The sequence below is a fragment of the Lampris incognitus genome, chromosome 11 (genome assembly GCF_029633865.1).
Source record: "Lampris incognitus isolate fLamInc1 chromosome 11, fLamInc1.hap2, whole genome shotgun sequence".
Lineage (NCBI taxonomy): Eukaryota > Metazoa > Chordata > Actinopteri > Lampriformes > Lampridae > Lampris > Lampris incognitus.
In genome coordinates this window covers 23,590,351-23,617,973 of record NC_079221.1, presented here as the reverse complement: position 1 = coordinate 23,617,973, position 27,623 = coordinate 23,590,351, and the positions used below count along the sequence as shown (strand labels likewise).

Here is a 27,623-nt window from a genome sequence, read left to right as displayed (position 1 = left end):
GTGGTTGAGATAAACACTGAGTCTTTCTTATGACAGCAGAGTTCATATGAATAACTAAGTATCAGGACATCTATTGATAATGTGAGAAAGAAGAGTGAAAAGGGTTTGGAGTCAGAGTGCTGCCAGCAGCTCCACAACGTAAACACAAAGGAAAACACCGGGAGCAAAAGGACAGGAATGTCCATTGCAAATTGTGTGTGTGTGTGTGTGTGTGTGTGTTGTTTCCCTGTACATATGTGTGTGTGGGGGTACCTGGGGGGTGGTAGCCTGCTCCATAATCTTCAGTAGCAGCATTTGGTCCTGGTCTCGTACTTGGTCTTTGGAATCACCCAATCTGTCTATGAGGCTGGGCAGAACTGAAGAGGGACAAGGCAGAGGGAAATAGTTAACTATCCCTTCAAACTTGGGTAGTGCATCAAGGCAGAAGACATACTGGAACATAAATATGACTAGATAGACACTGGTTACAAGAAAGCATGAGAGTAATGCAGTGGGTCTTTCTCTTACCAAACCTAGCACATGGGTAGAATCTCCCGCTCTGGGTCATTATGATATTTGTTAAGATTCGCTTTAAAGAACAACTCATCGCGAAATCAACCCTAAAATACTGTTATGCTACATTAAATCAAACCTGAAATCTTGAAAAGAACTTTGTGGGAGGCCGCCCTTGGTGTGCAGGCCTTAATTTTGGCATCCAAACTTCGAATAATCCAGAAAATCAGGCAAAGGTTAAAACACGAGTGACTTGTTCAGTTGTTTGTTACTCTTAAAATGAACAGACAGAAAGCAGAAAAACAGGGCAGGGCGAGGCAAGTTTTCTGCAGGGCAATTCTGAGGTGTGAACGAGGCAAGTAAAATCTACCCCATCACAAAATAATCTCACACCTCTCAAAACCTTTCATTATTTGATTATGTATCAAGCAGGTAAAGAGCCAAGGTTACATAGAAATGGGCAAGGGTGATATTAGCAATAAGGAAGTTGATAGTATATGTAACATCTAATGCTATAGTACAACTACAAAACGATAATACAGAAAAATGCTATGAATCTAAATTTGATTGATTCCCAAGTGAGTTTGCTCAAAAAGGGGCATTTGTGTTGTTGGTTTACTTAACATTTATAAGATAGGATGTGAAAGGACATTATAGAAGCTGTAGATCTAAATTGAATGCACAAGGAAGTAAAAAATGTGGAAAATATTAGGTCGCTTCTGTACAGGGTGCTAAGAGCAAAGTTAACACCTTGTCTTTTATATGTGAGATGAAATCCCTGACATCATAGATGAGATGAGGCAAAGGGTGAGGTTGAGTTTTCAGGGGAGTGTAACTCAGGTGTGAACAGAGTTCTGAAAACCAAACCTGACATAATTGGAACAATCCAGTACTTGGTGAGTTCTGCTTACTTTGACTTGTTCACCTACTGAGAGGGAATGTGATTAGGAATTAGATTATGTGAGACAGGTTGGTTTTACCCCATGGCTGATTTTTTTTTTTAATTGCAGCAGTACTTCTATGGTTCTCTGGCTTAATTTAAGGCATTGAATCGGAAACTCTGGACAGGCCATCATGTTGTTTGATACAGAAAGACTGTGAGCTCAGCCAATGTAGACCTAAAATTAGGTCATTTTTATCAATTGCCGATCTGTAAAAAGTTGTACATGCTTTTATCTATTCTCGGCTTGACTGTTGTAATGCACTTTATTCTGGTATCAGCAAGGGCTCCCTCCACCGCCTGCAGTTGGTACAAAACGCCGCTGCTCGGCTCATTACCAGGACAAGAAGGCATGACCATATCACTCCTGTGCTTGCCTCCCTACACTGGCTCCATGTTATATTTCGAATTGATTTTAAAATTGTATTACTCACTTTTAAGGCTTTAAATAGTCTTGCGCCTACATACATTTGTGATTCATTGACCTGGCATATGCCCTCTCGACCATTACGATCAGCAGATGGAGCCCTGCTAGTTATTCCCAGGTCTCGGTTTGTCACAAAGGGTGAGCGGGCTTTTGCTGTTAGAGCCCCCACTATGACACTATGGACCTCTCTTCCTATTGAACTAAGACAAACCAAGTCTCTAGCTTCTTTTAAAGCTCACCTTAAAACTTTTCTTTTTAGGAAAGCTTTTACAAATGTTTGATATGTGTTTTTTTATTTATTTATACTGTTTTTATTTTTGCTCTTACCCTTATTTTTGCCTTGTTTGGTTTAATTTATTTGTGATATTGGGCTATACAAATAAAATTGACTTGACTTTGTAAGGCACTTTGTAACATTGTTTTAGAAAAGTGCTATATAAATAAAGTTATTATTATTATTATCATTATTATTAATTGAATCTTACCTGTTCCCACATGGCCCCTAAATCGTTCTTGTAACCTTGTCACGAAGGCAGATAAGAGGTCTAATCCAAGCAGTGCCACCTGGGGGAGACAAAAACACACACAAAAAAGAAAATTAAAACCAAATCCTTTGAATTGTCAAAACAATAAAGGCAATATCCAGCCCCACCAAATAAAAACAAAAACAAAAACAAACAAACAAAAAACAAAACACATGGACATCTTTTTATAATCAAATATTGGCATTAGAAAGACCATTACAAGTAGACTACTCTTGAGCAACTTCCAGTTAAGAGTCTAACTTGAGGTTGCAGAGCATTATGGGTAAACTGTACTATTTAGTTTTTTTTACAGCTTTTGTTGTCAGTGTAGATGCAATTGCCTCATGAAGCCTTTGCAATATCAAGCTGTAACACATTTAAAACTATAAGCCCCTATGAATATCATTACATATACAACACCATGAATTCGAATATCAGTCCCAATGTGACTTAAACTGACAGAAAACTGAACAGATGTCTTTCCTTGACATGGGGTGAGTGAGCTGCTCAATGAACGCATAGTGAGCGCAGCACTGCTGACACCATAACAACACTTCAGCATCAACTGAGTATCCACTCAGATTTGGTGCAATTTTTGGAACCTTCTTAATGTATAATAGCAGAAGTAACATTATGCTACTATGACTATATTGTAAACACACAGAATGCCGCCATCTGCTGACAGCTGTTGGCACTACTAGTAGATGTGCAGTCAAACATGTATAATATTCTTTCTCAACCATGTATTTAACATACCACATGCTGCTACTTTAATGATGATTGAACCATCCAGACCTTAAGCACTGTAATATACTAACTTAAGGGTTTTTTTTATTTAAAAGCTTTCATTGTGTATAACATGGTGTGATTCTATCCCAGGAAAGATCAATTCTACGTTACAAAGCCAATCGGATTCTATTCTGCTCTAGTCTAGTCTAGTGTACCTCTTTCTCTTAAGGAAGCACACATTTGAAATATTTCTATTTGTTACACTGCAGGGCTGTACATAGTGAATAAATGTGCAAACATGCACCGAGACCTCTAAATAAACATTAACAAATAGAAATATTTAAAATCCAGACTCCAGTCTGAATTCCTTTTTTGTTCTCTGTGTGCAAGTCTTTCCTTGCTGCACTGAAACTTTTTCCCTGACTACTGCACCAAAGAAGAAGACAAAGGACAGTTTTTTTAAGTTGCAGCTCGACCCCTATTTACCATTTGAGCATCTCTGTATGCACGGTTTGTCTGTGTTTGTACACACACACACACGTACACACACACATGTACACACACGCACACACACACACATACACACACACACACACACACACAAATATGTGTTATACTAGGCTAATCAGATCCCTGGAGACCTTTGTTCCAGTTAACTGTGTGCCAGGCTATAAACACCTTTAGAAAAATAGCGAGACAATGGCAGAGGAATAGACAACAAATTAGTGGGCATGAACACAAATACACACGGAAGTATCCACAGACAGCTAATAATTGCATAATTTGCCATTATTAATTGTGATTAATTGCTTTTTTATTCTCAAGACTTAAGCTTGTAATATATTTAATATATAGATATTTAAATGTAAAATCACGGAATTAGTGTAGAATCAACACAAAGGAAGTATATTTAAATTCAAATACTATCATTTAATAGCATCTTTTCAACTTTGAACAAAGTCTCGTGAACTACAGTTTTCCAATAAAACCATCAAGGCCATCAAAATTGACCGTCAGCTTGGAAGGCACATTTCTCATATGCACTAACAGAAATAATAACAAAACCTGGGAACTGTATGTTTAAGTGCCAGTTGAATTCCAAAACCATCAAGGCCATTAAAATTGCATATCAGTTTAGAAGGCAATAATTTCTTGTATGCACTACTATAAATGATAATTAACAACAAAAAAATGTGTTCCGTGTTCAAGTGCCAGTTGAATTTAAAGTGTCGTGGATTCACAACGTTCATTACGTGTTCCATCACAGAACCCCATATGCACCCCAATGGCACGGCACAGTACTAGAATATGTAATATTCTCCACGAGGGGATGAGGGCTGGGAACAAATAAAGCCTACTGCTGCGAGAAAGCGGAGACAAAGGTCACGCTCTGTACAGTCCAGTGAGGAGCGGAGCAGGGGAAAAGACAGCTCTCCACACGGCGACAAGCAGGAGGTAGAGCGCATGGCCGAGCCCCCCGATATGCCTGTGAAACTACCTCGCACAGCCGCCACCTCCTAGTAAACAAAACGCAGGTTCATTAATTGTGTTTTTTAAAGCATTACATATTTCAAATTAATCGCAAAAATCGGCACGTTAATTGTCACAGCACTAGTAAACACACAAACATATACACCCACACATACTATGCCATGCACATAGGGAGACTGAGAAATTTGTTGACATCTTTGCAGTGATTTCCTCTGAGTCAGGGGAGCAGCTGCAGTTTGGCTGTGGCCACAGAGTGAAGCTACATACCACATACACACACACACACACCGCCACACACACACACACACACACACACACACACACACACACACACACACACACACACACACACACACACACACACACACACACACACACACACAGCCTGTATTTTACTATGCAGCACCTTGTGATTATACAGCATAGCTGAACCTCCCTCAGGTCGCCTTCATACAGCCTTCTACAGGACTCACCTGAATTTTAGATGTTCAATAGACACTTTTACAGGGACAAGTCAGACTTTTCCTAGGAAGAACAGATTAACATCCTCTTTTAAAATCATTTGTTAAACCTAGAATTCTCTTTTCCCTCTAAACCTTTAATCATTCAGGGATGCTTTGCTGAGTAAGCATTTATACACTTTCTCACCAACACCCTGCTTCATTCAGCTATGCACAAAGGAAGCTAAACCGCCACATGCCTTGCCCAAGGGAATGCTGCCAGCATTTGTTAGGGGAAGGACTTAAGACGGTATAAATCACTGTCCCACTCTCAGACAGTCTGGGGACTCAACCTACAAAACCTGACATATGCAAGTCCGTTTTCCCATAGAAGATTTACCAACAGGGTGTGCATTCTCTCTTTGCCCTAGCAACGCCCTGCTTCATGCTGATATGGTTAGACATATTCACATCATGCAGCGACTCCAGCACAACCAGAACCTTCAGCTGTTGGCCTCTGAGAAGCTGAGGTAGGCCAAGAGAAAGTCTACTCTATGCCCAGGCCCAGAGCTGGGTACACCCTGGCAGTTCCCAGCATGCGCCTGGCCCCCATTAATGGTTCTGTGCTGAGTAATTGTGATGCTATCCCAGCGCTTGGAGACAGCATCGATGGTGATATGTTTAGCGGTATAATGAGTCAGTGGTGGCCGCATAGTGACTCACCATTATTCAAGGGAGCTCAGCTATGCTTAGAGCCTCAAGCGTAGTGGCATCAAGATGCCAGGCAGTGGTAAACAGGATAAAAACACTGGTTATAGAGAGGAGAAACAACAGTGCCTACAGCCAGTACACTTGAGTGCAGAGACACACAGCATCATAGCTTAACACAGTTACATACACAGCCTTGCATCTACATACATGTGCATAAACAAATACACGGACACATAGACATAGACACAGACACAGACATAGAGGTCTTTCCAGGCCAACTTCCTCCACAGAGTACGTGCTTGACTTGCTGGAGTGAAAACACTGAAACAGGAGCATTCTCCCACAGCATTTTCGCTACTGAAACTAACTCTCTCTCGCTCTCTCTTACCTGCTTTAGTTTCCACCTGTTTTCTTCCTGTTCCTTCTTAAACTTTATGAACTAGCACACACGTTTTGCAGTGCATTTTAGCTAAACTTGTTGAAAAAAATGCTGTACAAACTATTATTATTATTATTATTAAAGCTTGTGCACTGGTACAGGGAATAGCTGAATTCAAGAATAAGCTATTTACTGAAATCATGTTAATCTATTATAACAAACTATGTTTGCTACTCATAAATTTTAGGTTCTGTTATAATTCTAAAGACACCAGGAATTGCTTCATGTTAGCAAGGGGAAGGCCTCGTTGAATGCATGCCAGCCCTTCTTCCACTTGCTCTCAGTTTCTGTGTCACTCTTCTCTCTTTCAAACCCTCATCTAGGTTTTTTTATTTGTTTTTTTATTTATTGTTTATTTTAACTTAAAAGAAAAGGAAACATATGCACTGATCTTTTGTCTTTTATCTAGGCCTGTCTTTTTTCATGTAATGACAGACCGAGTACCCCTCTTCATTTCACTGCACGTTTTACTTTGTATTTCTGTGCATGTGACAAATAAAGTACTTGAACTTGATCTTGTCTTTATCTGAACAGCAGTATTTCTAATGGATTTGATAGTCATGTTGTATGGCATGCCAAACAGGTCAAACATTAGATCTTGGGAATCACTCGCCTAACCCAAGCGGCGTCTCACACTGCTACTGATTGGCCGGCACATGTAAATGAAGGGCTGGGGCGAAGAAATGAGGAACTGATAGGCTAATGTAGAAGTTGGACACTCACTCACCTGGGCAGGAGACCCATTTCTCTTCCTTCTTTTTTTTTAATATGATTTATTTATAAGATTTTCAACAACATAACATAGCATAACATAAAACACGTATACATAATTTTAAAAACAATAACAAATTAAACTTGCATAGTGCTTTTCTAATACTCAAAGTCGCTTTACAATAAACGGGGTGAAACAAGATGACAGATAAACATAACACAGACATACAGGGGTGGATGGGAACACGGGCTACAAGAGGGAGAAGCGGGGCAGCCACACACGATGCCAGCAGTTCTCTCCGACTTGGACAGATACAAAACGGAAAGAAAAAAGAAAGTAACAAAAAACTGTCAAGACAAAACAAGACAATTTGGTGACAGTAACATATTATACATACCATGTGGTTTTTATATGGGGAAACCAGGACTCAGCCAGGAAGTACAAGATGTTGGTACAGTGCAGGGGGGGTGGGGGTGTACCTAGTCAATGGGGACAGAATCCAGTAGGAGAGACCTGACATGTCCCAGGAAGGATTGCCAGATTTTATGAAAATTTTCCATTAGAGCCAGGAAGGGAGTGTTTTAATTTTCTCCAACTTCACAAAGGATAGGGCATCCTTTATCCAATAGGTATGAGAGGGGGAATGAGGGCTCTTCCAGTGCATCGGAATAACACGCCTCGCTAATAATGTGAGAAAAGCTACAAGTTCCGCAAACTAGGATGGCAATGAGTGGCCAGTGGGTAGGACGCCAAACAGGGCAACTAAGGGAGAGGGGTTGATATAAGTAGATGTGATAGCTGAAAGGGAATCAAAAACTGACTTCCAAAACAAGGACAGTGCGGAACAAGCCAAGAACATGTGGATGAGATTAGCTGGTCCTGAGTAACATTGAACACAGTTTGGATCAGTTCCAGGGTAGATGCGGGCTAGTTTGCTTTTAGACCAGTGCACTCTATGAACCACCTTATACTGTAAGACCCCATGATGGGCACAAATAGAAGATGTGTGGAGCCACCTCAAATCTGACTGCCAGACCTCAGACTCTATTTCAATATTGAGATCCTCAGACCAAGTCCTGCATAAATGACCACAGGATGAGGGTTGGCATGTGAGGAGAGTGTTGTATAACTTTGAAATAGTACCTTTGAGGTAATGATTAATATTAAGAATGGTGTCAACCAAGGTGGAAGGAGGGATAGCTGGGAAGCCAGGGAAGCGATTGCGAATAAAGTCTCGGATTTGCAAGTATCTGAAGAAGTGGGTCCTCTGCAGGTTAAATGCCCTGGTTAACTGATCAAAGGATGCAAATATACCATCAATTTAAAGATTCCTCACAGAAGCAATCCCATGGTCTTCCCAGGTTGCAAAAGCCCTATCAGTAACAAAGCGGAGGAAACAGACGGTTGGAGTGTACAGGGGATGAAAGAGGTATTGCCTAGAATCCAAAATGATGTCTGAATTGAGTGCAAATCTTGAGACAGTTTTTAACTATTATATTACTACAGCATGGTTGAGATGGTAATGATCGGGGGAGGCACAAGAGGGACAACAGGGAGGAGGAACTGCATGAGGCATCCTCAATCTGCAACCACGTTGGGGGTTGACTGTAAGTATGACACCAGTGCAAAATACTGAGAATATTTGCAGCCCAATTGTAAAATAAAAAGTTGGGTAATGAAAGACCACCCAATTCTTTTGTCTTTTGTAGGACATCTTTACGAATCCTAGGGTTTTTTTGTTTTGTTTTTTGTTCCATTTGAACTGAGAAATCAAACTATCAGGTGAGTGGAAAAAATGTTTTGGGATAAAAACGGGTACACATTGACAGAAATATAGTAATTTGAGAAGCACATTAATTTTTATACAATTTATCCGGCCAGCGAGAGACAGAGGTAATACAGGCCAGCAGTGGAAGTCTTGAGTCAGTCGAGAAAGTAGAAGGGAGAAATTACATTTAAACAAATCTGAATAGTTCCTAGTTACACAGATACCCAGATATCTAAAACTTGCTGTAGCTGCAGCATTAATGGGCATGAGTTCACTTTTATGAAGCTTTAACTTATAACCGGAAATCTGCCCAAAGTCCTTCAACAAAGCAAACACCGGGGATATAGCTCTGTCTGGATCAGAGATAAACAGTAAACGGTCATCAGCGTAGAAGGCCAGTTTATGCTCACAGCCTCCCCTTGAGATGCCCTGCATCTGACAAGACATGAGAGCAACCGCCAGTGGTTCGATGGCAACGGCAAACAGTAGCGGAGAGTGGGCAGCCCCGACGAGTTCCACATTTGAGGGGAAAATAATCAGAATAATCATTGTTTGTGCAGACGCAAGGTATGAGGGATGTATCTAAAAGTTTAATCCATGAAATAAATTCCTTACCAAAACCAACAATAGTAGTTAAAGTCCATTGCTCTCGTAGCCTATTTGACATTGTGATCTGTAGCGAGAGTAGGGTGCAGGTTGAGGAGAGCCTGGAGAGGTGGAGGTATGCACTGGAGAGAAGAGGAATGAAAGTCAGTAGGAGCAAGACGGAATACCTATGCGTGAATGAGAGAGAGGACAGTGGAATGGTCAGGATGCAAGGAGTGGAGGTGACAAAGGCATTTGAGTTTAAATACTTGGGGTCAACTGTCCAAAGTAACGGGGAGTGCAGTAGAGAGGTGAAAAAGAGAGTGCAGGCAGGTTGGAGTGGGTGGAGAAGTGTGTCAGGAGTGATTTGCGACAGAAGGGTATCAGCAAGAGTTAAAGGGAAAGTTTACAAGATGGTTGTGAGACCAGCTATGTTATATGGTTTGGAGACAGTGGCACTGACGAAAAGACAGGAGGCGGAGCTGGAGTTGGCAGAGTTGAAGATGCTAAGATTTTCACTGGGAGTAACGAAGAAGGACAGGATTAGGAACGATTATATTAGAGGGACCGCTCAGGTTGGACGGTTTGGAGACAAAGCAAGAGAGGCAAGATTGAGATGGCTTGGACATGTGTGGAGGAGAGATGCTGAGTATATTGGGAGAAGGATGCTGAATATGGAGCTGCCAGGGAAGAGGAGAAGAGGAAGGCCAAAGAGGAGGTTTATGGATGTAGTGAGGGAAGACATGCAGGTGGCTGGTGTGACAGAGGAAGACGCAGAAGACAGGAAGAAATGGAAAGGGATGATCCGCTGTGGCAACCCCTAACGGGAGCAGCCGAAAGTAGTAGTAGCTGGTGCTGTAGGGCTATCAGAGGACTACCATGGGTCTACCAGTAACGTGTGCTGTGTGCTCACTGGTTTCATTAGACACCTGCACATCACTGACAACAACAGTAGCAGTAGTAAAAAACGGCATCAACTGCACAGACTTCATAGAACCTAATGAGCAGATTTTTATAAAAAATTAATGACAAATTAACCACAAAATACATGCGTTCTAGGTTGCAAAATGTTAAGTAAATTGCACAGTTATCAAGTAAGCACTTCAGAACAAACTGTTCCCCTGAAATCGCTGCACAAGGTTGTTGTATATTCTTTTGTATGTTTTATACCCCTTTCATACCAATGTAAAATTCTAGGTTTTTGTTGTGATCTTTGGTGTGAAAGGATCTGTGGTTTAAAATTCTAGGAAATCAGTCCTGTGTAAAGCACAGCAACATTCCTAGGACTGTGTCGGTATGAAAGTGTCCCTCACAGAATCCCCGTATCTGTAAGCTCTGCCTTTTGCCGATAGCTGCAATGTTAGGCAGTTTGTTTACGGGACGGTAAAAAGTTAACTTTGACAAGGCAAGATGACCTCTGTCTCTTTATCTGTCCTGTCTCTCTCCCCCTTCCTTTCTCCTCTCTCGCTCTCTCTCACACAGACACAGACACAGACACACACAAAGCAGACGTTTTACTCAGCAGGTTCAGGGTTTGACCTCTCCTCTTTTCGTAATCTTAAGGCCCAGGTTTGTTGCTGAAAGGCACGCACGTATGCGCACACTCATGCACATACGCACATCTTCATCATCATCGTCATCAAGTGTAGGCAGGAGACTGTTCAAACTCGGCAGAGGACAGGGTGACCGCTTTTAACCGCGAGCATTCACTTTTTGCATCCCCCTCAACCCCCAAACACACGCACACAAGCACAAACATAATATTAATGCTTTCTCAAATTGCACTTAAACTTGAGATTCAAATAATGTGGCTCAACAGTATGTCTAAAAATGAAACGGTTACCGATTTCACGATAAAATTCCCGGCGGTTATTATTATCGTTTCACATTTTAATAATCATTAAAACCATGTTTGATTAACACGCTTTGAAAACCCAGTTAATACTTCCCAGCTTCAACCAGAAGTCTCCCAGACGCAGGGCTTTTTCTTGTTTATTGACGGTCGGCAAACCAGCTTAGACGTGAATTACCGCCACCAACTGGACTGGAGTGTGGCACCAGCCGTGCAGGCGTAGCATGCAATGTGTTTGTTTTGCGTCAATCTTTTTTTGGGGGGGACAACATGGCGGAAGGTGGTGACAACGCTCCGGAGGAGATTTTTCAGCCTTCAAAGTCTGAAATGTGGTCGTTGTGTTTGTTTAAACTTACACAAGGGAAACTTTTCATAAAAAAGCAAGCTAAATCACAGGGTAGGGTTGAACAACAGAAAACCTTCCCAATAGCTATGCATGATCTCATTACTTGAGCATGAAATATTAAGAAATGTCTTTGTTGGTCTTTTTCCCCTTTCTTTCTTTTTTATCTAGTGTAACGCGTCCTTGGGTACCTTGAAAGGTGCTATAAAAACTAAGTTGTTGTTTTGGTTACTGTTTTCTATCCGCAACGTGCACAAGGTGCAGTTACCTCAAAGGGCCACATGGCGCCATCTTTAACGTTAATGCATATTTGATATGGTTTTCATGTTTACATGAGGTATTGGCCATGTTAGAATTATTATTATTACTATTATTGTTGTTGTTATTGTTATTATTTTAATGTTTATGCAAACAAAAAGTGCATAGTGCTGCTCATTTTATTTGTGGTTTTCGATATAAAACTTGGTGAAATGATAAGTGTATCAGTATTTTTGAACATTTTTAGCACATTTTAACACTGCTGCGATAATACTGCTAACCGTGATCATTTTGGTCACTATAATCGTGATATGAAATGTTCATACCGTTTCATCTCTACTACTGTTTTGGTCAAAATGACAGTAAACTAGCTACAAAGAGACCAAAACAGAAAGACTGGCAGACAAACGGATAGATAAAGCAGACAGACAGAAAGAAAGAGAGGAAAACAGGCAGAGACAAAATCAGAAAGAAAAACAGACCCATAAAGAGAATGATAGACAGAGAAAGACAGCTGACTCAGGTTGTCATGATGAAGGTGATTACACCTGACATGACAGAACCAAGAGGGTAGTGAAAAATGCATTCATTATTCATGACAGTTTATGATAATAAACTGTCATGAATACATTTTATATAACAGATGACAGAAAATCCTGTTGAAACAGGCAGCTGTCAGTTACCAAGTTAGGGAGAAACCGATTGTCATTTCAATACTAAGATTCTTGTGATCTGTTCAGCGAACCCAATCACACTCGGGTCAACTGGTTGATGATGTTAGGACAGTTCAAAGAATATGAGTTGGAAATATTTCATTAAATGTATTTCAATTTACTAGGGGAGCCACCGGACAATTAAAATCCTTGAGATACTGTCAATCACAGAAAAGAATACTAAACAGACTTTCAAACAGTTTGACATTCTGGTGCTGAATGCGTTGTCCTTCATGACAAACACCCCCCATCTAGTGCTCCAGAGAAAAAACACCCATTAAAACCAATTTTAATTTTGCAAACAGTCTCATATACAAGCCAGGTCTGAATGTAGAATCTCACAGTTTTCTAATGGTGTCTTCCTCATGAACACGTTTGCAGACAACATTTTTTTCTGCTGACATTTCATTTTGTCTTCTCAAGCAGGTTTGGCAGGCAAACACCAGCCTTGAGGTAGTTCCACTGTAGCCAGAAGTTTGTATCAGAATCAGAATCAGTTTTATTGGCCAAGTATGTACAGGCCTGCTCATACAAGGAATTTGACTCCGGTTCCTCCTTTGCTCTCCATGTACTTACACAGAACAGAAATACAGCTAAAAACAAATACAACAAGGTAAAGATTGACATTTAACAACTATGTACAGATATCCATCCATCCATCCATTATCCAAGCCACTTGTCCTAATTAGGGTCACGGGATGCTGGAGCCTATCCCAGCAGTCATTGGGCGGCAGGGAGGGAGACACCCTGGACAAGCCGCCAGTCCACCACAGGGCCGACACAGTCACACCTAGGGACAATTTAGTATGGCTGATTCACCTGACCTACATGTCTTTGGACTGTGGGAGGAAACCGGAGCACCCAGAGGGAAACCACTCAGACACAGGGAGAACATGCAAACTCCACACAGAGGACAACCTGGGATGACCCCCAAGGTTAGACAAACCCGGGGTTCGAACCCAGGACCTTCTTGCTGTGAGGAGACCATGCTAACCACTGCACCACCGTGCCACCCTATGTACAGATGTAGCTGTATAAAATAATGAAATGATGTAACAGGAAGACAATAGTGCAATAGTGTAGAATGCAAAGATGTTGGAATAAATAAGTTAACAAGTTACTTTATATCCATGAGGTAGGTGGACATGACAGAATATACATACATACAATATACAGTATATACAGCGGGCTTAGATTTATTCTTAACAATTATGATATGTTAATACTGTGTTTAAACTACAGGATATGTAGGTATACCATTTGTAGGTACAGTGAATGTTCAGTGTTACAGGTATACTACTAGTATTAACAACAGTAATAGTAGTAATCTATTGAAGATAGAATAAAGCCACTACAATGGCTGGTGGGTGTTGCTAAGTTCATCAGTCACTGTGAAAAGTGGTAAAGAATGCATTAACAATCAGACAGGGTATAGATTGCACTGTAATGTGGAGAGACCACCACTGACTAATTACCACCTTTACATTCAAGCTTTATTATCAAAGTCTCAATTCCAATGCTGCTGCCCAAAATCCTGCACAATTTTCGGTAGGATACCAAAAGCGACTGATGTTTCTTCACGCAACGGAAGTGCCTAGAGAACAATGTTACCAAGTTAACTGACCCCAAGTTACCTTTTCTTACTAAATTTTAATAGCAAAACACACAGGGAACACAAACTGCATTTGTGACGTTTGGAACACACCAAAATCAGAGGCAAACAAAGAAACCTATTATAACCAGGACACTTAAGGCAGTCCTGTGGCTCGCTGCATCAGTCATGAGGTTAGTCAACAGGGGAAACCTCAAGGATGCTTTATAAATAAGCTGGGAAATGTACAGAAGAGGGTTGTTTAAAGGAAGTAGAGTACCTGTCAAATACGAATGAAGTTGTCTTTGTGCCAGGCAGCCCTGTTTTCTTGACCATAGCAGCGCTAAATGAATGCAGGAAGTGCATTGCTGTGATTGCTGACATTAAAGAAACTTTTAAAATCCTACCTGAAACTCAAAATTATGACACCCATTGATATAAAACATTATGATATCCTCATACCAAGCTCTTACCACTGCTGGGAACATGCAACAGAACCTCATTGCTACTGAAAATAAGAAAAAGAAGCCAAGTGTGTACAGAGCTGTTTGTGGTGAGCACAAAGGCCAAGAACGCTATGATCAGGGGCCGGTCAAAACAGCAAACTAAACACGCTTAGATTAACAACAGACACAAGCAGAAACACACCAATGACTGTTGAAAGGGAGGCTTCCTTCAGTGCTATACAATATGTGGGCGGCACGGTAGCGCAGTGGTTAATGCCGTCGCCTCACAGCAAGAAGGTCCTGGGTTTCAACCCTGGGGTTGTCCAACCTTGGGGGTCATCCCAGGTCATCTCTGTGTGAAGTTTGCATGTTCTCCCCGTGTCTGCGGTGGGTTTTCTACGGGTGCTCTAGTTTCCCCCACCATCAAAAAGACATGCATGTTGTGGACGTCCGGGTAGCGTAGCAGTCTATTCCATTGTCTACCAACATGGGGATTGCCATTAAGAATTCCCGTGTTAACTCCAGCTTGGTCGGGCATCCCTACAGACACAATTGGCTGTGTTTGTGGGTGGGGAGCCAGATGTGGGTATGTGTCCTGTTCGCTGCACTAGCGCCTCCTCTGGTAGCTCGGGGTGCCTGTTCGGGGGGGAGGGGGAACTGAGGGGAATAGTGTGATCCTCCCACGTGCTACATCCCCCTGGCAAAACTCCTCACTGTCAGGTGAAAAGAAGTGGCTGGTGACTCCACATGTATCAGAGGAGGCATGTGGTAGTCTGCAGCCCTCCCCCGGATCGGCAGAGGGGGTGGAGCAGTGACCGGGCAGGCTCGGAAGAGCGAGGTAATTGGACGGGTACAATTGGGGAGAAAAAAGGGGGGGAAATCCAAAAGAAAAAAAAAGACATGCATGTTAGGGTTAATACTCCTCTCTGTGCCCTTGACCGAGTCATGGCAAGACAAACTGGAGTTGGTCCCGGGGCGCTGCACAGCAGCTGACCACTGCTCCTAGCTACACAGCTAGGATGGATTAAATGTAGAGCGTGATTTCCCCATGAGGATCAATATCTCAAAAAAATAAATAAATAAATATACACTCACTGGCCACTTTATTAGGTACACCTTCCTTGTGCCAGGTTGGACCCCCTTTCGCCTTCAGAACTGCCTTAATCCTTCGTGGCATAGATTCAACAAGGTACTGGAAACATTCCTCAGAGAGTTTGGTCCATATTGACATGATAGCATCACGCAGTTGCTGCAGATTTGTCGGCTGCACATCCATGATGCGAATCTCCCGGTCCACCACATCCCAAAGGTGCTCTATTGGATTGAGATCTGGTGACTGTGGAGGCCATTTGAGTACAGTGAACTCATTGTCATGTTCAAGAAACCAGTCTGAGATGATTCGAGCTTTATGACATGGCGTGTTATCCTGCTGGAAGTAGCCATCAGAAGATGGGAACACTGTGGTCATAAAGGGATGGACATGGTCAGCAACAATACTCAGGTAGGCTGTGGCGTTGACACGATGCTCAATTGGTACTAAGGGGCCCAAAGTGTGCCAAGAAAATATCCCTCACACCATTACACCACCACCACCAGCCTGAACCGTTGATACAAGGCAGGATGGATCCATGCTTTCATGTTGTTGACGCCAAATTCTGACCCTACCATCCGAATGTCGCAGCAGAAATCGAGACTCATCAGACCAGGCAATGTTTTTCCAATCTTCTATTGTCCAATTTTGGTGAGCCTGTGCGAATTGTAGCCTCAGTTTCCTGTTCTTAGCTGACAGGAGTGGCACCCGGTGTGGTCTTCTGCTGCTGTAGCCCATCTGCCTCAAGGTTCGACGTGTTGTGCGTTCAGAGATACTCTTCTGCATACCTTGGTTGTAATGAGTGGTTATTTGAGTTACTGTTGCCTTTCTATCAGCTCGAACCAGTCTGGCCATTCTCCTCTGACCTCTGGCATCAACAAGGCATTTTCGCCCACAGAACTGCCGCTCACTGGATATTTTCTCTTTTTCGGACCATTCTCTGTAAACCCTAGAGATGGTTGTGCGTGAAAATCCCAGTAGATCAGCAGTTTCTGAAATACTCAGACCAGCCCGTCTGGCACCAACAACCACGCCACGTTCAAAGTCACTTAAATCACCTTTCTCCCCCATTCTGATGCTTGGTTTGAACTGCAGAAGATCGTCTTGACCATGTCTACATGCCTAAATGCATTGAGTTGCTGCCATGTGATTGGCTGATTAGAAATTTGCGTTAACGAGCAGTTGGACAGGTGTGCCTAATAAAGTGGCCGGTGAATGTGTGTATATATATATATCACTAAAATGTGAAAAATTACGGGATATTGTGACTGGGAGATCGCTGGTTCAGATACAAACTCATCCAGAATAATGTGAACAGAGAAATACAATCTTTTGTGTCTCCAGTTGCTTGAGAGTATCTATTTAGTGGAGTGTATTGGGCATGCCTCATTGTCCAACAGTAGAAGACGGTGGTTGTTTTGAGCAGCTCTAAGTAGTCGGCAGTAGAGGACTGTGGTTATACTGGGCAGCTTCCAGGTGCTCTTGCCTGTTATGTAATGAATGTGAAGCAGGGCAGACTATATATGCCGAGTCACCATATGCACTCATGGATCAAAATAACAGAAAAATAAAAGGTGAAAAAAAAAGCAATTGATTGAATAAACACATTAAATTATTCTAAAATGTTAACAGTATATATTTTTCACAACAGTAAGGATTTCCTAAATCTACAGAACTACAAAAGTTGACAAATTTATCATTTCACTTGCTACTCACCACGGAAACCCACAACTACTACAATGCATCTTGTCAGCAGACAGTGAGCCAGCCAGCAGGGGATTAACAAATACATTAACACGAACAATAAATGAACAGTGAAATAAAATTAATAATAAATTGGTAAAAAATACAATATTGGTGCATTGCCAAAATTTGCGTGCATCCACCCAGCATATGCCCGAGGGATAAGGAGGTCTCGTAGACCATGAGTAAGCCTCCCAAATGGACGAGGTTATAGGAGGTCACAATGGACTCTGTTTCTCCAAATAACCCCTCCCATTCTTTTCTGCCGGCTGTGCTGGTGTCTAAGGGCAGTGAGGCATGTAGGAAGGCATTGTACATTAGAGTTTCATATAACATCCGCTGCAGCCTTGCGATCCGCCCATCAGCATTAAGTGTTTAACACTTACCCAAGTGATATGAGAGCCAGGACAAAATCAATAGACTTGTGTTGTGTGATTGCAATTAAAATTAAGTAAGGGTGAAATTTTATTCAGGTCCTTGAATTCCCGATGTAACATATGTACAATGTTCTCTGGCCCTTGGTACAGTTCCATTGCACAAAATTATACCAAGAGGAGAATGAGAGACAAGAATAATGTTAGGGTTGTTTTTTGTTTGTTTATTTTAAGACACTGCATTTTATGATGCATAATGACATTTTTCTATAGAAGCAGCACATATGAAAAACTAGCTACGATGCTGTAATTAAGTAGCTGATTTTGCAACTGTGGACTGACCGCTTGGAGCAGTCCCAGTCCCCAGCCTTTTAAGGTTTTGGAGAAGAAGGCAGAAAAGATTATGGAGACGCTTTGAAGAGACTCAAAGAAGGCTGAATCAGTTCATCTGGATACAACGTTTATTGACATGATCTGTCAATAAACGTTGTATCCAAATGAACTGATTCAATAAACGTTGTATCCAAATGAACTGATTCAGCCTTCTTTGATTTTCTTACCTGGATTATTGTCAAGTCAAGTCAAGCAGGTTTTTATTTGTGTCCAGAGGGGCAATTGTTGTGTAGAAGTGGCAACATTTAAACACACAAATAGTCCACAGAACACATAAGGCAAATAAATACAAATAAATACAACATGTAGTGAGGCGAACAAAGCCAACAAAAGGCAATGCAACAGTAAACACTGTTAACAATGTTTATCAAGGTCGAGCTGGTATTACCTCTTACTATTGGAGTTTAGCAGTGAAATGGCTGAGGGAATGAAGGAGTGTTTGTATCTATTGGTTTTGACTACTGGGTATTTGAAGCAGAAACTAGAAGGCAAGGTTTGAAACTCCCCACTTTCGTGACAAGGCGAATCCAAGCCGAACCACTGTTTTTCCGACACACACAGAGACGCATTCACATGACGAACACAAGCCGACTCCGCCCCCCTCCCGAAGACAGCGTTGCCAATGATTGCTGCTTCATCGAGTCCGGCCATAGTCGGATCTGACGAGACCGGGGCGCGAACCCCAGTCCCCAGTGGGCAACTGCATCGACACCAAGCCGATGCTTAGACCGCTACGCCACCGTGGACCTAGGGTTGCTATTTCTAGTTCAACATTATAACTAATAACTTTGCTAAAATTCCTCAACCTACTGTCCAACCTACCAATAGCAGCCTACCATCCTATCAAAGATTCGCCATACACAGCACTACAAACAAAAGACTTCTCTCACTTGCATTCTACAGACATTAGGAAGAACCTACACGTTAAGGCCGTCAGAGCTAGACACTCTCAATCCTGACTTAATGAGGCCAGGTGACGAAGAACCGTGTTGGTGAACTAACAACAGCCAGCAGCCCACCACCAGCTGTTCTGGATTAGCATGAAAACATCTATTCTAGCTTCTTCACCAAATCGCATACATTCAGGGTGACAGAACAAACACAGACAAATACAGATAAGGCTACTAACTTTGCCTTTTCCAACCAAGCATCACTGGGATTTCTTACTCCCTTTAAAAGCTCTGATTTACCAGGGGAAAAAAACAAGTTACAGTAATTGGTGATTTAATTTCCCCGCCACTGTAGCCAGTTGGGGGAAAAGTAGGCCTACTATAGTACTAGAAACACATTCATATGTACAGCGACTTACTGAGGGACAGGGAGATACACATATGCACTCATTCTCACTTGGGGAGGAACTGTTACCTGTGCATTATTAGTGTTCTTTATGCTGGTCACAAAGCAGCTCTAGTTGAACTCCTTATACCTCCAACAACAGAGTGATTCTGCACAAACATATTCCCTGGCCAACTTTCCTTACTCTGTTTTAAAATTCCACTCTTTTCCTAGATCAAATTTCTTGACTGGATGTAGCCTAAAGGTTTTGGTTTTGTGCAATGTTATGTGGGGGATGTGGCTAAGCAATATGACTGCGGTCTATACTAAAACAGTCCATAGCTCAGGAACGCTCTTCACAGGAGCAGTAACATCCAACGTAAAATTGAAACTGGCCTTTTTACATCATAAACTATTTAAATGTGTTGTTGCACTAGCATTGGCACAGTTTTTCTGCAGTCCACAATATAAACTCAGCTCTCGTTGAGTTTTGGTGGTTTGTTCTCTTGGACTGAATCCCTGAAACACACATTGGACTTCAGGATCCCAGCAGATGTCATATTGTAAGGATGGGTCAGTCCACATCGGTTGGCAGTTAATAGATGTGCCCGAGAGTGAATCTGTAAACCCATTTACACCACCCGGCATTCTTTGCCAACCATCAGTCCTGACCAAGCTTCTAATCAGTATCTGCCCTCTGACCGCTGGGGTTGGCTAATTAAGGCAGACATTCGCCAGATCATTCTCTGGTGTGTAACTGGCTTAACACACTTGCTTTCCCCCAAACTCCTTTTCTCAGACACCCAAACTAGTTTCAACATAATGCTCACCTCAAAAAACCCAAAAATACCCCAATTACATCAGAGCTTGTGGATTGGTAAATAGAATTTGCTCAATACTTAACAAAAAAACTACCTGTGGAAGAAAAAAAAATCCTGTTCTAAGAATATATCAAGTCCATCTATAGTAGAGATGGACCAAAATTTCAGCCGTCTTTCAGTATCGGGTAAAATGAGCATTTTATAGCTATAGGCTGCTGTAGTAATAATGGCCAACATTTTCATGGAAACTAATGTGACTACTTAGGTAAGGGATAATGTACAATGAGCCGATTATTATTGTGAAATAAACACTGACACAGCTTGCTTGCTGAGCGGCACAATGGCCCAGTGGTTAGCACTGTTGCCTCACAGCAAGAAGGTCCAGGGTTTGAAACCCAGGCCGTCCCAGGTCCTTTCTGTGTGGAGTTTGCATGTTCTCCCCATGTCTGTGGTGGGTGCTCCGGTTTCCTCTCACCATCAAAAAGACATGCATGTTTGGGTTAATACTCCTCTCCTGTCTGTGCCCCTGACCAAGGCAATAGGGAGAAATAACTTGAGTTGGCCCCCGGCTGCTGCACAGCGGCTGCCCACTGCGCCTAGCTACACAGCTAGGATGGGTTAAAGATTTCATTGTATGTATGCACAAATGACAAAGTGTATTCTATTCTATTCTGTATATTATCCCGCTTATTACATGGCTAGTTACTAAAGAAATCAATAATGTGACAAAAAATATTGAAAAACGACTTTATTGATTTGACAATTATTTTCTTGTTTCCACTAAACAAATAGTCCTTTAGATTTGTTAGTCCGTTAGAACTGCATCCATAGCAACGGTCTAACAGACCGCAGAATGCCGTAATTGACTAAAGAGAGTTGAGTATTCAACAAAGCTGTGTAATAATCAGAAATAATGATTTTACAACCCTAATTATGACTCATCCCATCTGGTAACTTATATACAACTTGGTGGGTTGAAAAAAAAGTGCTGGGTGATAACGATAGTGATACAGTGATATGGCTAGATAGTGCCGGGGGATATGGAAAATATCACAGTAATCATGGGGAATTTTACACAATGTCATTATAGACTATACTATCTGCTTACAAATGCCAAAAATGCCGGTTTAAGAATCCAGCAAAGGTTCATTACATTGAACTGTAATGTACAGTATAATATCAAACCAAGACTAGCTTTCAAATAATGCTCCCTCAAATATTTCAGACCTCATTTTGTGACAATTTATTTATTTAGTTATTTACCTAAATAAAAATTTAGCTAACAGATTATTGTTATCATTAATTTAGACAACAAAACTGTGTACCACGATATGACAATATCTGAATTTCCTCTTGATACAATACAATTGAAAGACAATAAACAACAGTATTGAATTACTGTTCTGAAAAAAATCCCATGGCAGTCTACCCGCGAGGAGAAATCACAGTGTTCTTGTGAGTCCTCTTCCTCTCAGACCGCACTGTCTCCTTTCATAAGAAACAACACCATTAACTGTTTGAAAGGAAATTGAGTTTGCAAGGGCCAGCCCATAAACATATAGTATATTGTGCACATTGCACACTAGATATTCCCATTCATGGAAGCATTTTGATCTTTTTCTCTCAGTATTCATGAGCTGTATTTCTGTTGCTGTCAGTGTCGCATCCTCCATAATTTTCAATCTCATTTTGTTGTTTTAGCCCACTTTGTTGTACCATTCTTTTTGTCACAAATACCCCTCTCCTACTTCTGCCCTCTGACAGACAGCTGAGCGGTTCTCACAGCACAGCCGTTCTACCAAGATTTGATATAATGATATGTTACATGTAGAAATATGTTGATTACACCAGCGAAATAAGAGCACGAGGGCACACCAATTTTACAACTCAAAAACAAGTGCAGCTGCAGAGCTTCACAGAGCAAGGGCAGGACAGCAAAACTGACTACAAGAATCAAAAATGTGACATTCAAATCACACACACAGCCTCTCTGACCACTTAAGACACCCTTGCTACTCCTGCCCTCTAATACACAAAAGATATAAGAGCAAGGACAACAGTCTTAACAGATCCTGTTGCTGGTTAGCAACAGTCAGCTGCCAGGCTAGCAGCTGTGCTAACTCATACTGAATGTCAAGGCTCTGTGGGACCACCCCACATTTCCATGACATGATACATTTCTCAATCATCTACAATATGAAACACTTAAGTTGATGACACAGCACGTTTCTCTATAACATACATGCAATGTGTTGCACTTTGCCCCCCATGAAGCAGCACATTTCTGCAGCACCCACTTCCACCATGACGAAGCACATTAGGTGTGCAACACACTCGGTGGCTTCACTCCGGGGCTCCGCTGACTGCACGGACTCATCAGCTGGTTATAACATGATACAGCTATCAAAGCTCCAGTGGGCTTACAAGCAAAATGACATGGATGAGAGAGGATCAGAGGCACAGGATGAAGATGTTCTTGTGAAGTGTTTTATTTGTGAGTTTCAATGCTCATATTACCTACAGGATAACTGGGACAGGTCTCCTACATAGTCAAAGCAAAGGGAGCACCCAGTAGCAGATGGGCCTTCAGGATCTTGTTCATGAACACTTCAACACTGAGTTGGTCTGTTATTCATACTGAACCTCTATCCCTCTGGGGGCAGACTCACCTGTCAGGTGCAAACAGCTGACTGGCCACTCAAAAACCAAGGGGGGTGACAAACTGTTGCATCCACTGGCAGAACAGATCAGATCAGAACAGAACAGATCAGGACAAAATGGAACAGAACAAGAAAAAACAGGGACGAGCAGAGCAGAGGAGGGCAGGACTAGGACTAGTTGCCTGCTTCTGTTACACCTCTGTTGTTAAAGAATCGGCCCTAGCCAGGAGGCGAATGCCACACACTTGCAGTTGCAACACAAGTGAGGTATTGTGTGGCTGTGCAAACACAATCAGAGAGGAAGCTCTGAAGACAGCAACGTCAAACACTGGACTAACTGGAAGGTTGTCGTGTCACTCAAACAACAGAGTGTACAGCCGTCTTTTCCATGCTGTGTTACATAACATTGGTGGACCAAGACAAAATGCTTCAAGGATGATACTGAGAGGATATAGTAGCTGTTTTTTCCTCCCCCAACATCTGTTCCCAACTTTACTTCTTCTGAGGGGCATCACAATAGCAATGTCCCTACTGTATTACTTTATACTGCTGAAAGCATTAATTAGGGATCTAAGCACCAAAGGTGTGAGGAAACCCTATTGGAATTCATCTGATTATTATTAACAGTGTTTCTGTTTATGCCATTTTCGTGGTGTTGCATTTGTGACCCTCTAGTGATTTCAGTGGAAACATGTCAGATTACTTCGCATGTAAATAAGCCAAGAGTTCACTCTCTTGGTCAAATTCTGTTTGTTGCCCTTCTGAGGAGTATTGTTATCAGAGAGCGTGCCTTGTTATCAATGGTATGTTACCTTACTATTGATGACAGCCTGTTTAGAAAGTCGAATAAGTCATGTCAGAGATCTGCCACTGGGAGGGCATGAAATGGCACAGTGCTTGCAAAAATATCGCCAAAGAGTTCAAAACGAGGAGTGAAAAATAGAAAGACAGAGAGTGAAAGCAGTTTTGTATGCACTCTGTTCAGGAGCATAGAGTTGTGTGTGTGTGTGTGTGTGTGTGTGTGTGTGTGTGTGTGTGTGTGTGTGTGTGTGTGTAACACTGAAGGCTACAATGGAACTGTAAAACTATGATTATTGCAAACTGGGGTCATTATGCCTTTACACAAAAACACCACTTTACATAACAAAATACTCTTGATGCATAGGTGATATGGTCTCAGCTGAAATACTCACACACACACACACACACACACACACACACACACACACACACACACACAGGACCCAGTGTTTAGATGAAAACCCACAGAACACATTCAGCTGTTCAGCTGATCAATCCCTGTAGGGTTAATGGGGAGACACACACACACACACACACACACACACACACACACACACACACATTTGAAGCTACTGCTCAACAAAGGGTTGAATTCTTCCTACTTGGCTACTGTGAAAAATTGAATGTCACGAAATGTCCTGCTTTTAAATTTGGATAAAACTGTGATGTTGGTCACTGGCCCTGCTACACGCAGACACCAATGTGATCAGGTAAAAATAACAATCAACAACTCTGTGATTTCACAAAGTGTGGCAGCCAAAAATCTTGGTGTTACATTTGATCCAAGCCTTTCCTTTGATAAGCACATTAAAGAAATCACCGAGACTGCCTTTTTTCACTTACGTAACATAGCTAGAATTCAGTTTTTCCTGTCCATGGCTGACACAGAGACTCTAATACATGCATTTGTTTCATCCAGACTTGATTACTGTAGTGTTCTGTTTTCAGGTCTGCCACATGCTAGTACTAAAAGTCTTGAGATGGTTCAGAATGCTGCAGCTGGAATCCTAACTAAAACTAGAAAATATGACTATATTATACCAATTCTTGCCTCCCTTCACTGGCTTCCTAGCCATGTTAGATAGAATACAAGGTGCTTCTGCTGATTTACAAAACCCTAAATGGGCTTGTAACATCTTACCTGTCTGATCTCCTTAAACCGTACATTCCATCTCGAGCTCTCTGCTCTCAAAATACAGGGCTCATGTGTGTACCCAAAGTTAAAAAGAAATCATCTGATGGCAGGGTCTTTTCCTATCGGGCCCCGTTCTTGTGGAATAATCCGCCTGCTGCCATCACACAATCAGAGTCTGTTGAGTCCTTTGAATCCAAACTTAAAACTCATCTTTTTGCCTTAGCCTACCATTAGTTGCATTTAAGTTGAGTACTTCACAACCTGTACTGCATGGCGGGTCGGTTTCTGTCTCAATGAATTTACCAACCACTGTTCTGCTGATGAGATTATAGCGTATAGATTATTGACTATTGCAAACTGGTCTCTTCTCTCACAAGTCTTTTCTCGCTCTCTGAATAATGTCTTCTCCTTTCTCTTCTGTGTGTGTGTAAATGGTGTCATGTGGGTCTCCCCTGTGTGCATGTGTAGTCTGTCCTCCTACCAGGTCTCCATGTGACGGTGGTCACCACCTGGACAGTGCTTGGCATCCCCCTCATCACATTTTCTTTTTATATATCTTATAAATCCAAATAATTTTTTTATCCTGTTTCACTGTTGTATCCTTCTCTCACTAAGATGTGTGACTAATGTCTTTTCTTGTCTTGAGTGGCTGTTGCAGCTAGAAAAGCGCTATATAAAATGCAACTTGGTTGATTGATTGATTGTCTCTTCTCCCGTGTATGTGAATGGTGTGATGTGAGTCTCTCCTGTGTGCATGTGTAGTCTGTCTTCCTGTCAGGTCTACATGGTGATGCTGGTCGTATGGCTCAGGTCCTGGGCTGTTCCCCATGGCATCTGGACACTGCTTGGCATCCTTCTCATCATATTCTTCATAAATTTTATAATTCCATTATAATTCTGTTATCCTCTTTCAATGTTGTATTGTGTAAATTGTGTACACACAACATCCATTGCACATTAACCATCTTGGGAGAGAGAGCCCTCCTCTGTTGCTCTCCCTGAGGTTTCTCCCTGTTAAAGGTTTTTTTTTTTAGGGAGTTGTTCCTTATCCGATGCGAGGGTCTAAGGACAGAATCAGAATCAGAATACTTTATTCATCCCTGAGGGGAAATTGGGTGTTGTATTGCTGTAAAGCCCCCCGAGGGAAATTTCTAATTTGTGATATTGGGCTATACAAATAAAACTGACTTGGACTGACTTGACGCCCAGATATAACATGGTGCTGCACTCCCCCAGCAGGGAGCTAGAGGGGAGGGGAGGAGGAAAAGTGGGGCTTAGGAGCTGACTGAGACAGCACAACTACATGAGGATAATGCGCACATCGCTACATGGATTAGTTCTGACAAGGGTGCTGGGAGTAGTCTGCAGGAGAGTTGACAAGAAAGCCATATACACAAAAAGCAATGCTGACACATGTACAGACCTTTTGACTACCGGTCAACCACAACTTTTTCTGGGATTTTTGCAAACTAGTATAAAACATCCGAAACAGACAAATAAGCTGCAATAACACTAAGTAATATGTAACACTGTTTGAAATACAACAATTAACTTATAGGGGTACTGAACGATGAGCCAGTGACAATACATATGAAGATGGGGGGGTGCATGCATCAAAAGGTAATTGACAGGATGGGTTAAACTGTCACACAACTTCCCCTTTTGAATGCTCAAGCATCGTTCAAACAGAACACAATTGTCCCAAATCAATTACAGCATGAACCCCTTTAAAGCAAAACTAAAGCTAAATAAACCTTTACAAGGATTCATGTGGGTGTATGTAAATTCAATATAAGCCAGCAATGGTGAATGTTATTTGGCAATTAAGAGAGAAAAGAGCGTGAAATGCACTGCATGGACTACTGAGATGCACCGGCGCCCAATTAACCTCTGTCTGTATCTGCTTTGAAGATATGCTGAGCGATTAGCCGCTGAGCCAAGGGTAGGCCCGTCACAAAGAGCACGCTTGATGAAAAGCTGCCTGAAAAGGCAACTGTCCTTGTTGAGGATCATTTGATTCATCTCAGTGAGGGAAACAAAAATTAGACCTTCACTGGTGAAGGTCTAATTTTTGTTCTGTTTGTTTGTTTGCTTGTTCTGAATTAAATGGCGAAGACCAGAAAGGAAATGCATGGCCAGTAACCGTCCTTCCACACCAGACTGATGAATTATCATGGCATATCTTAAAAAAAAAACACACACCATGGAGTGCTCCAGTGGCTCACCTGGTAGAGTGTGTACCACATAAAGTGGAGTCCTTACTGTAGTGGCCTGAGTTTGAATCTGGCCTGGGCCCTTTGCTGCATGTCATCTTCTCTCTCTCTTAACTATTGCTATCTGATAAAGGTGAAAAAAACAAAAACAAAACACCACATTCTGCTTGAGTGGTACAACCACACTGCACCAATTTAGTGTTTTGTACTTTTATCTTTATCCCTGGATGCCGTCAATACTGAGAAATGCAGGTAAGAAGGATTCATGGGGCAACTGAGGAGGTATCAACCAGGTTAGGCTTAGCTACAGAGTACTTACTGGCTGAATACAGTCTATAGCGCGCGCGCACACACACACACACACACACACACACACACACACACACACACACACACACACACACACACACACACACACACACATACATTAGGATTGCTGGGGGTACCCATAAAGGCAACTAAAGGACAAAGAAGCACACTGCAACAAGCAGGGAAAAGAGAAGAGAAATAGCTAGACAGCCACACACACACACACACAGACACACACACACACACTTATATAAGGCCTATGTCTGAGCCTTAAAAGGCTTCGAGGGTGCTTCCCGCTGTCCATACTGACTGACTATAAGAGTCTCAAGTCAGTCTCCATGAGATATT

At 41.9% G+C, this 27,623-nt stretch overlaps 1 protein-coding gene and 1 non-coding gene across 9 annotated transcripts in view; one reads left to right on the top strand and one right to left on the bottom strand.

The window, feature by feature from the left end:
• clasp1a (cytoplasmic linker associated protein 1a) overlaps window positions 1-27,623 on the bottom strand; it is a 155,813-nt gene that overhangs the window by 104,794 nt on the left and 23,396 nt on the right. For all 8 annotated transcript variants that reach the window (XM_056289164.1, XM_056289162.1, XM_056289166.1 and 5 more), the window contains exons 2-3: window positions 2,345-2,423; window positions 253-356 (exon numbers count right to left, since the gene is read on the bottom strand). In XM_056289164.1, coding sequence (XP_056145139.1) covers window positions 253-356; window positions 2,345-2,423 — 183 coding nt within the window. The remainder of the gene's footprint in view (window positions 1-252; window positions 357-2,344; window positions 2,424-27,623) is intronic.
• LOC130121358 (U4atac minor spliceosomal RNA) lies at window positions 2,861-2,986 on the top strand. Its single transcript, XR_008811065.1, has one exon. It is a non-coding gene; the product is annotated as a U4atac minor spliceosomal RNA (small nuclear RNA).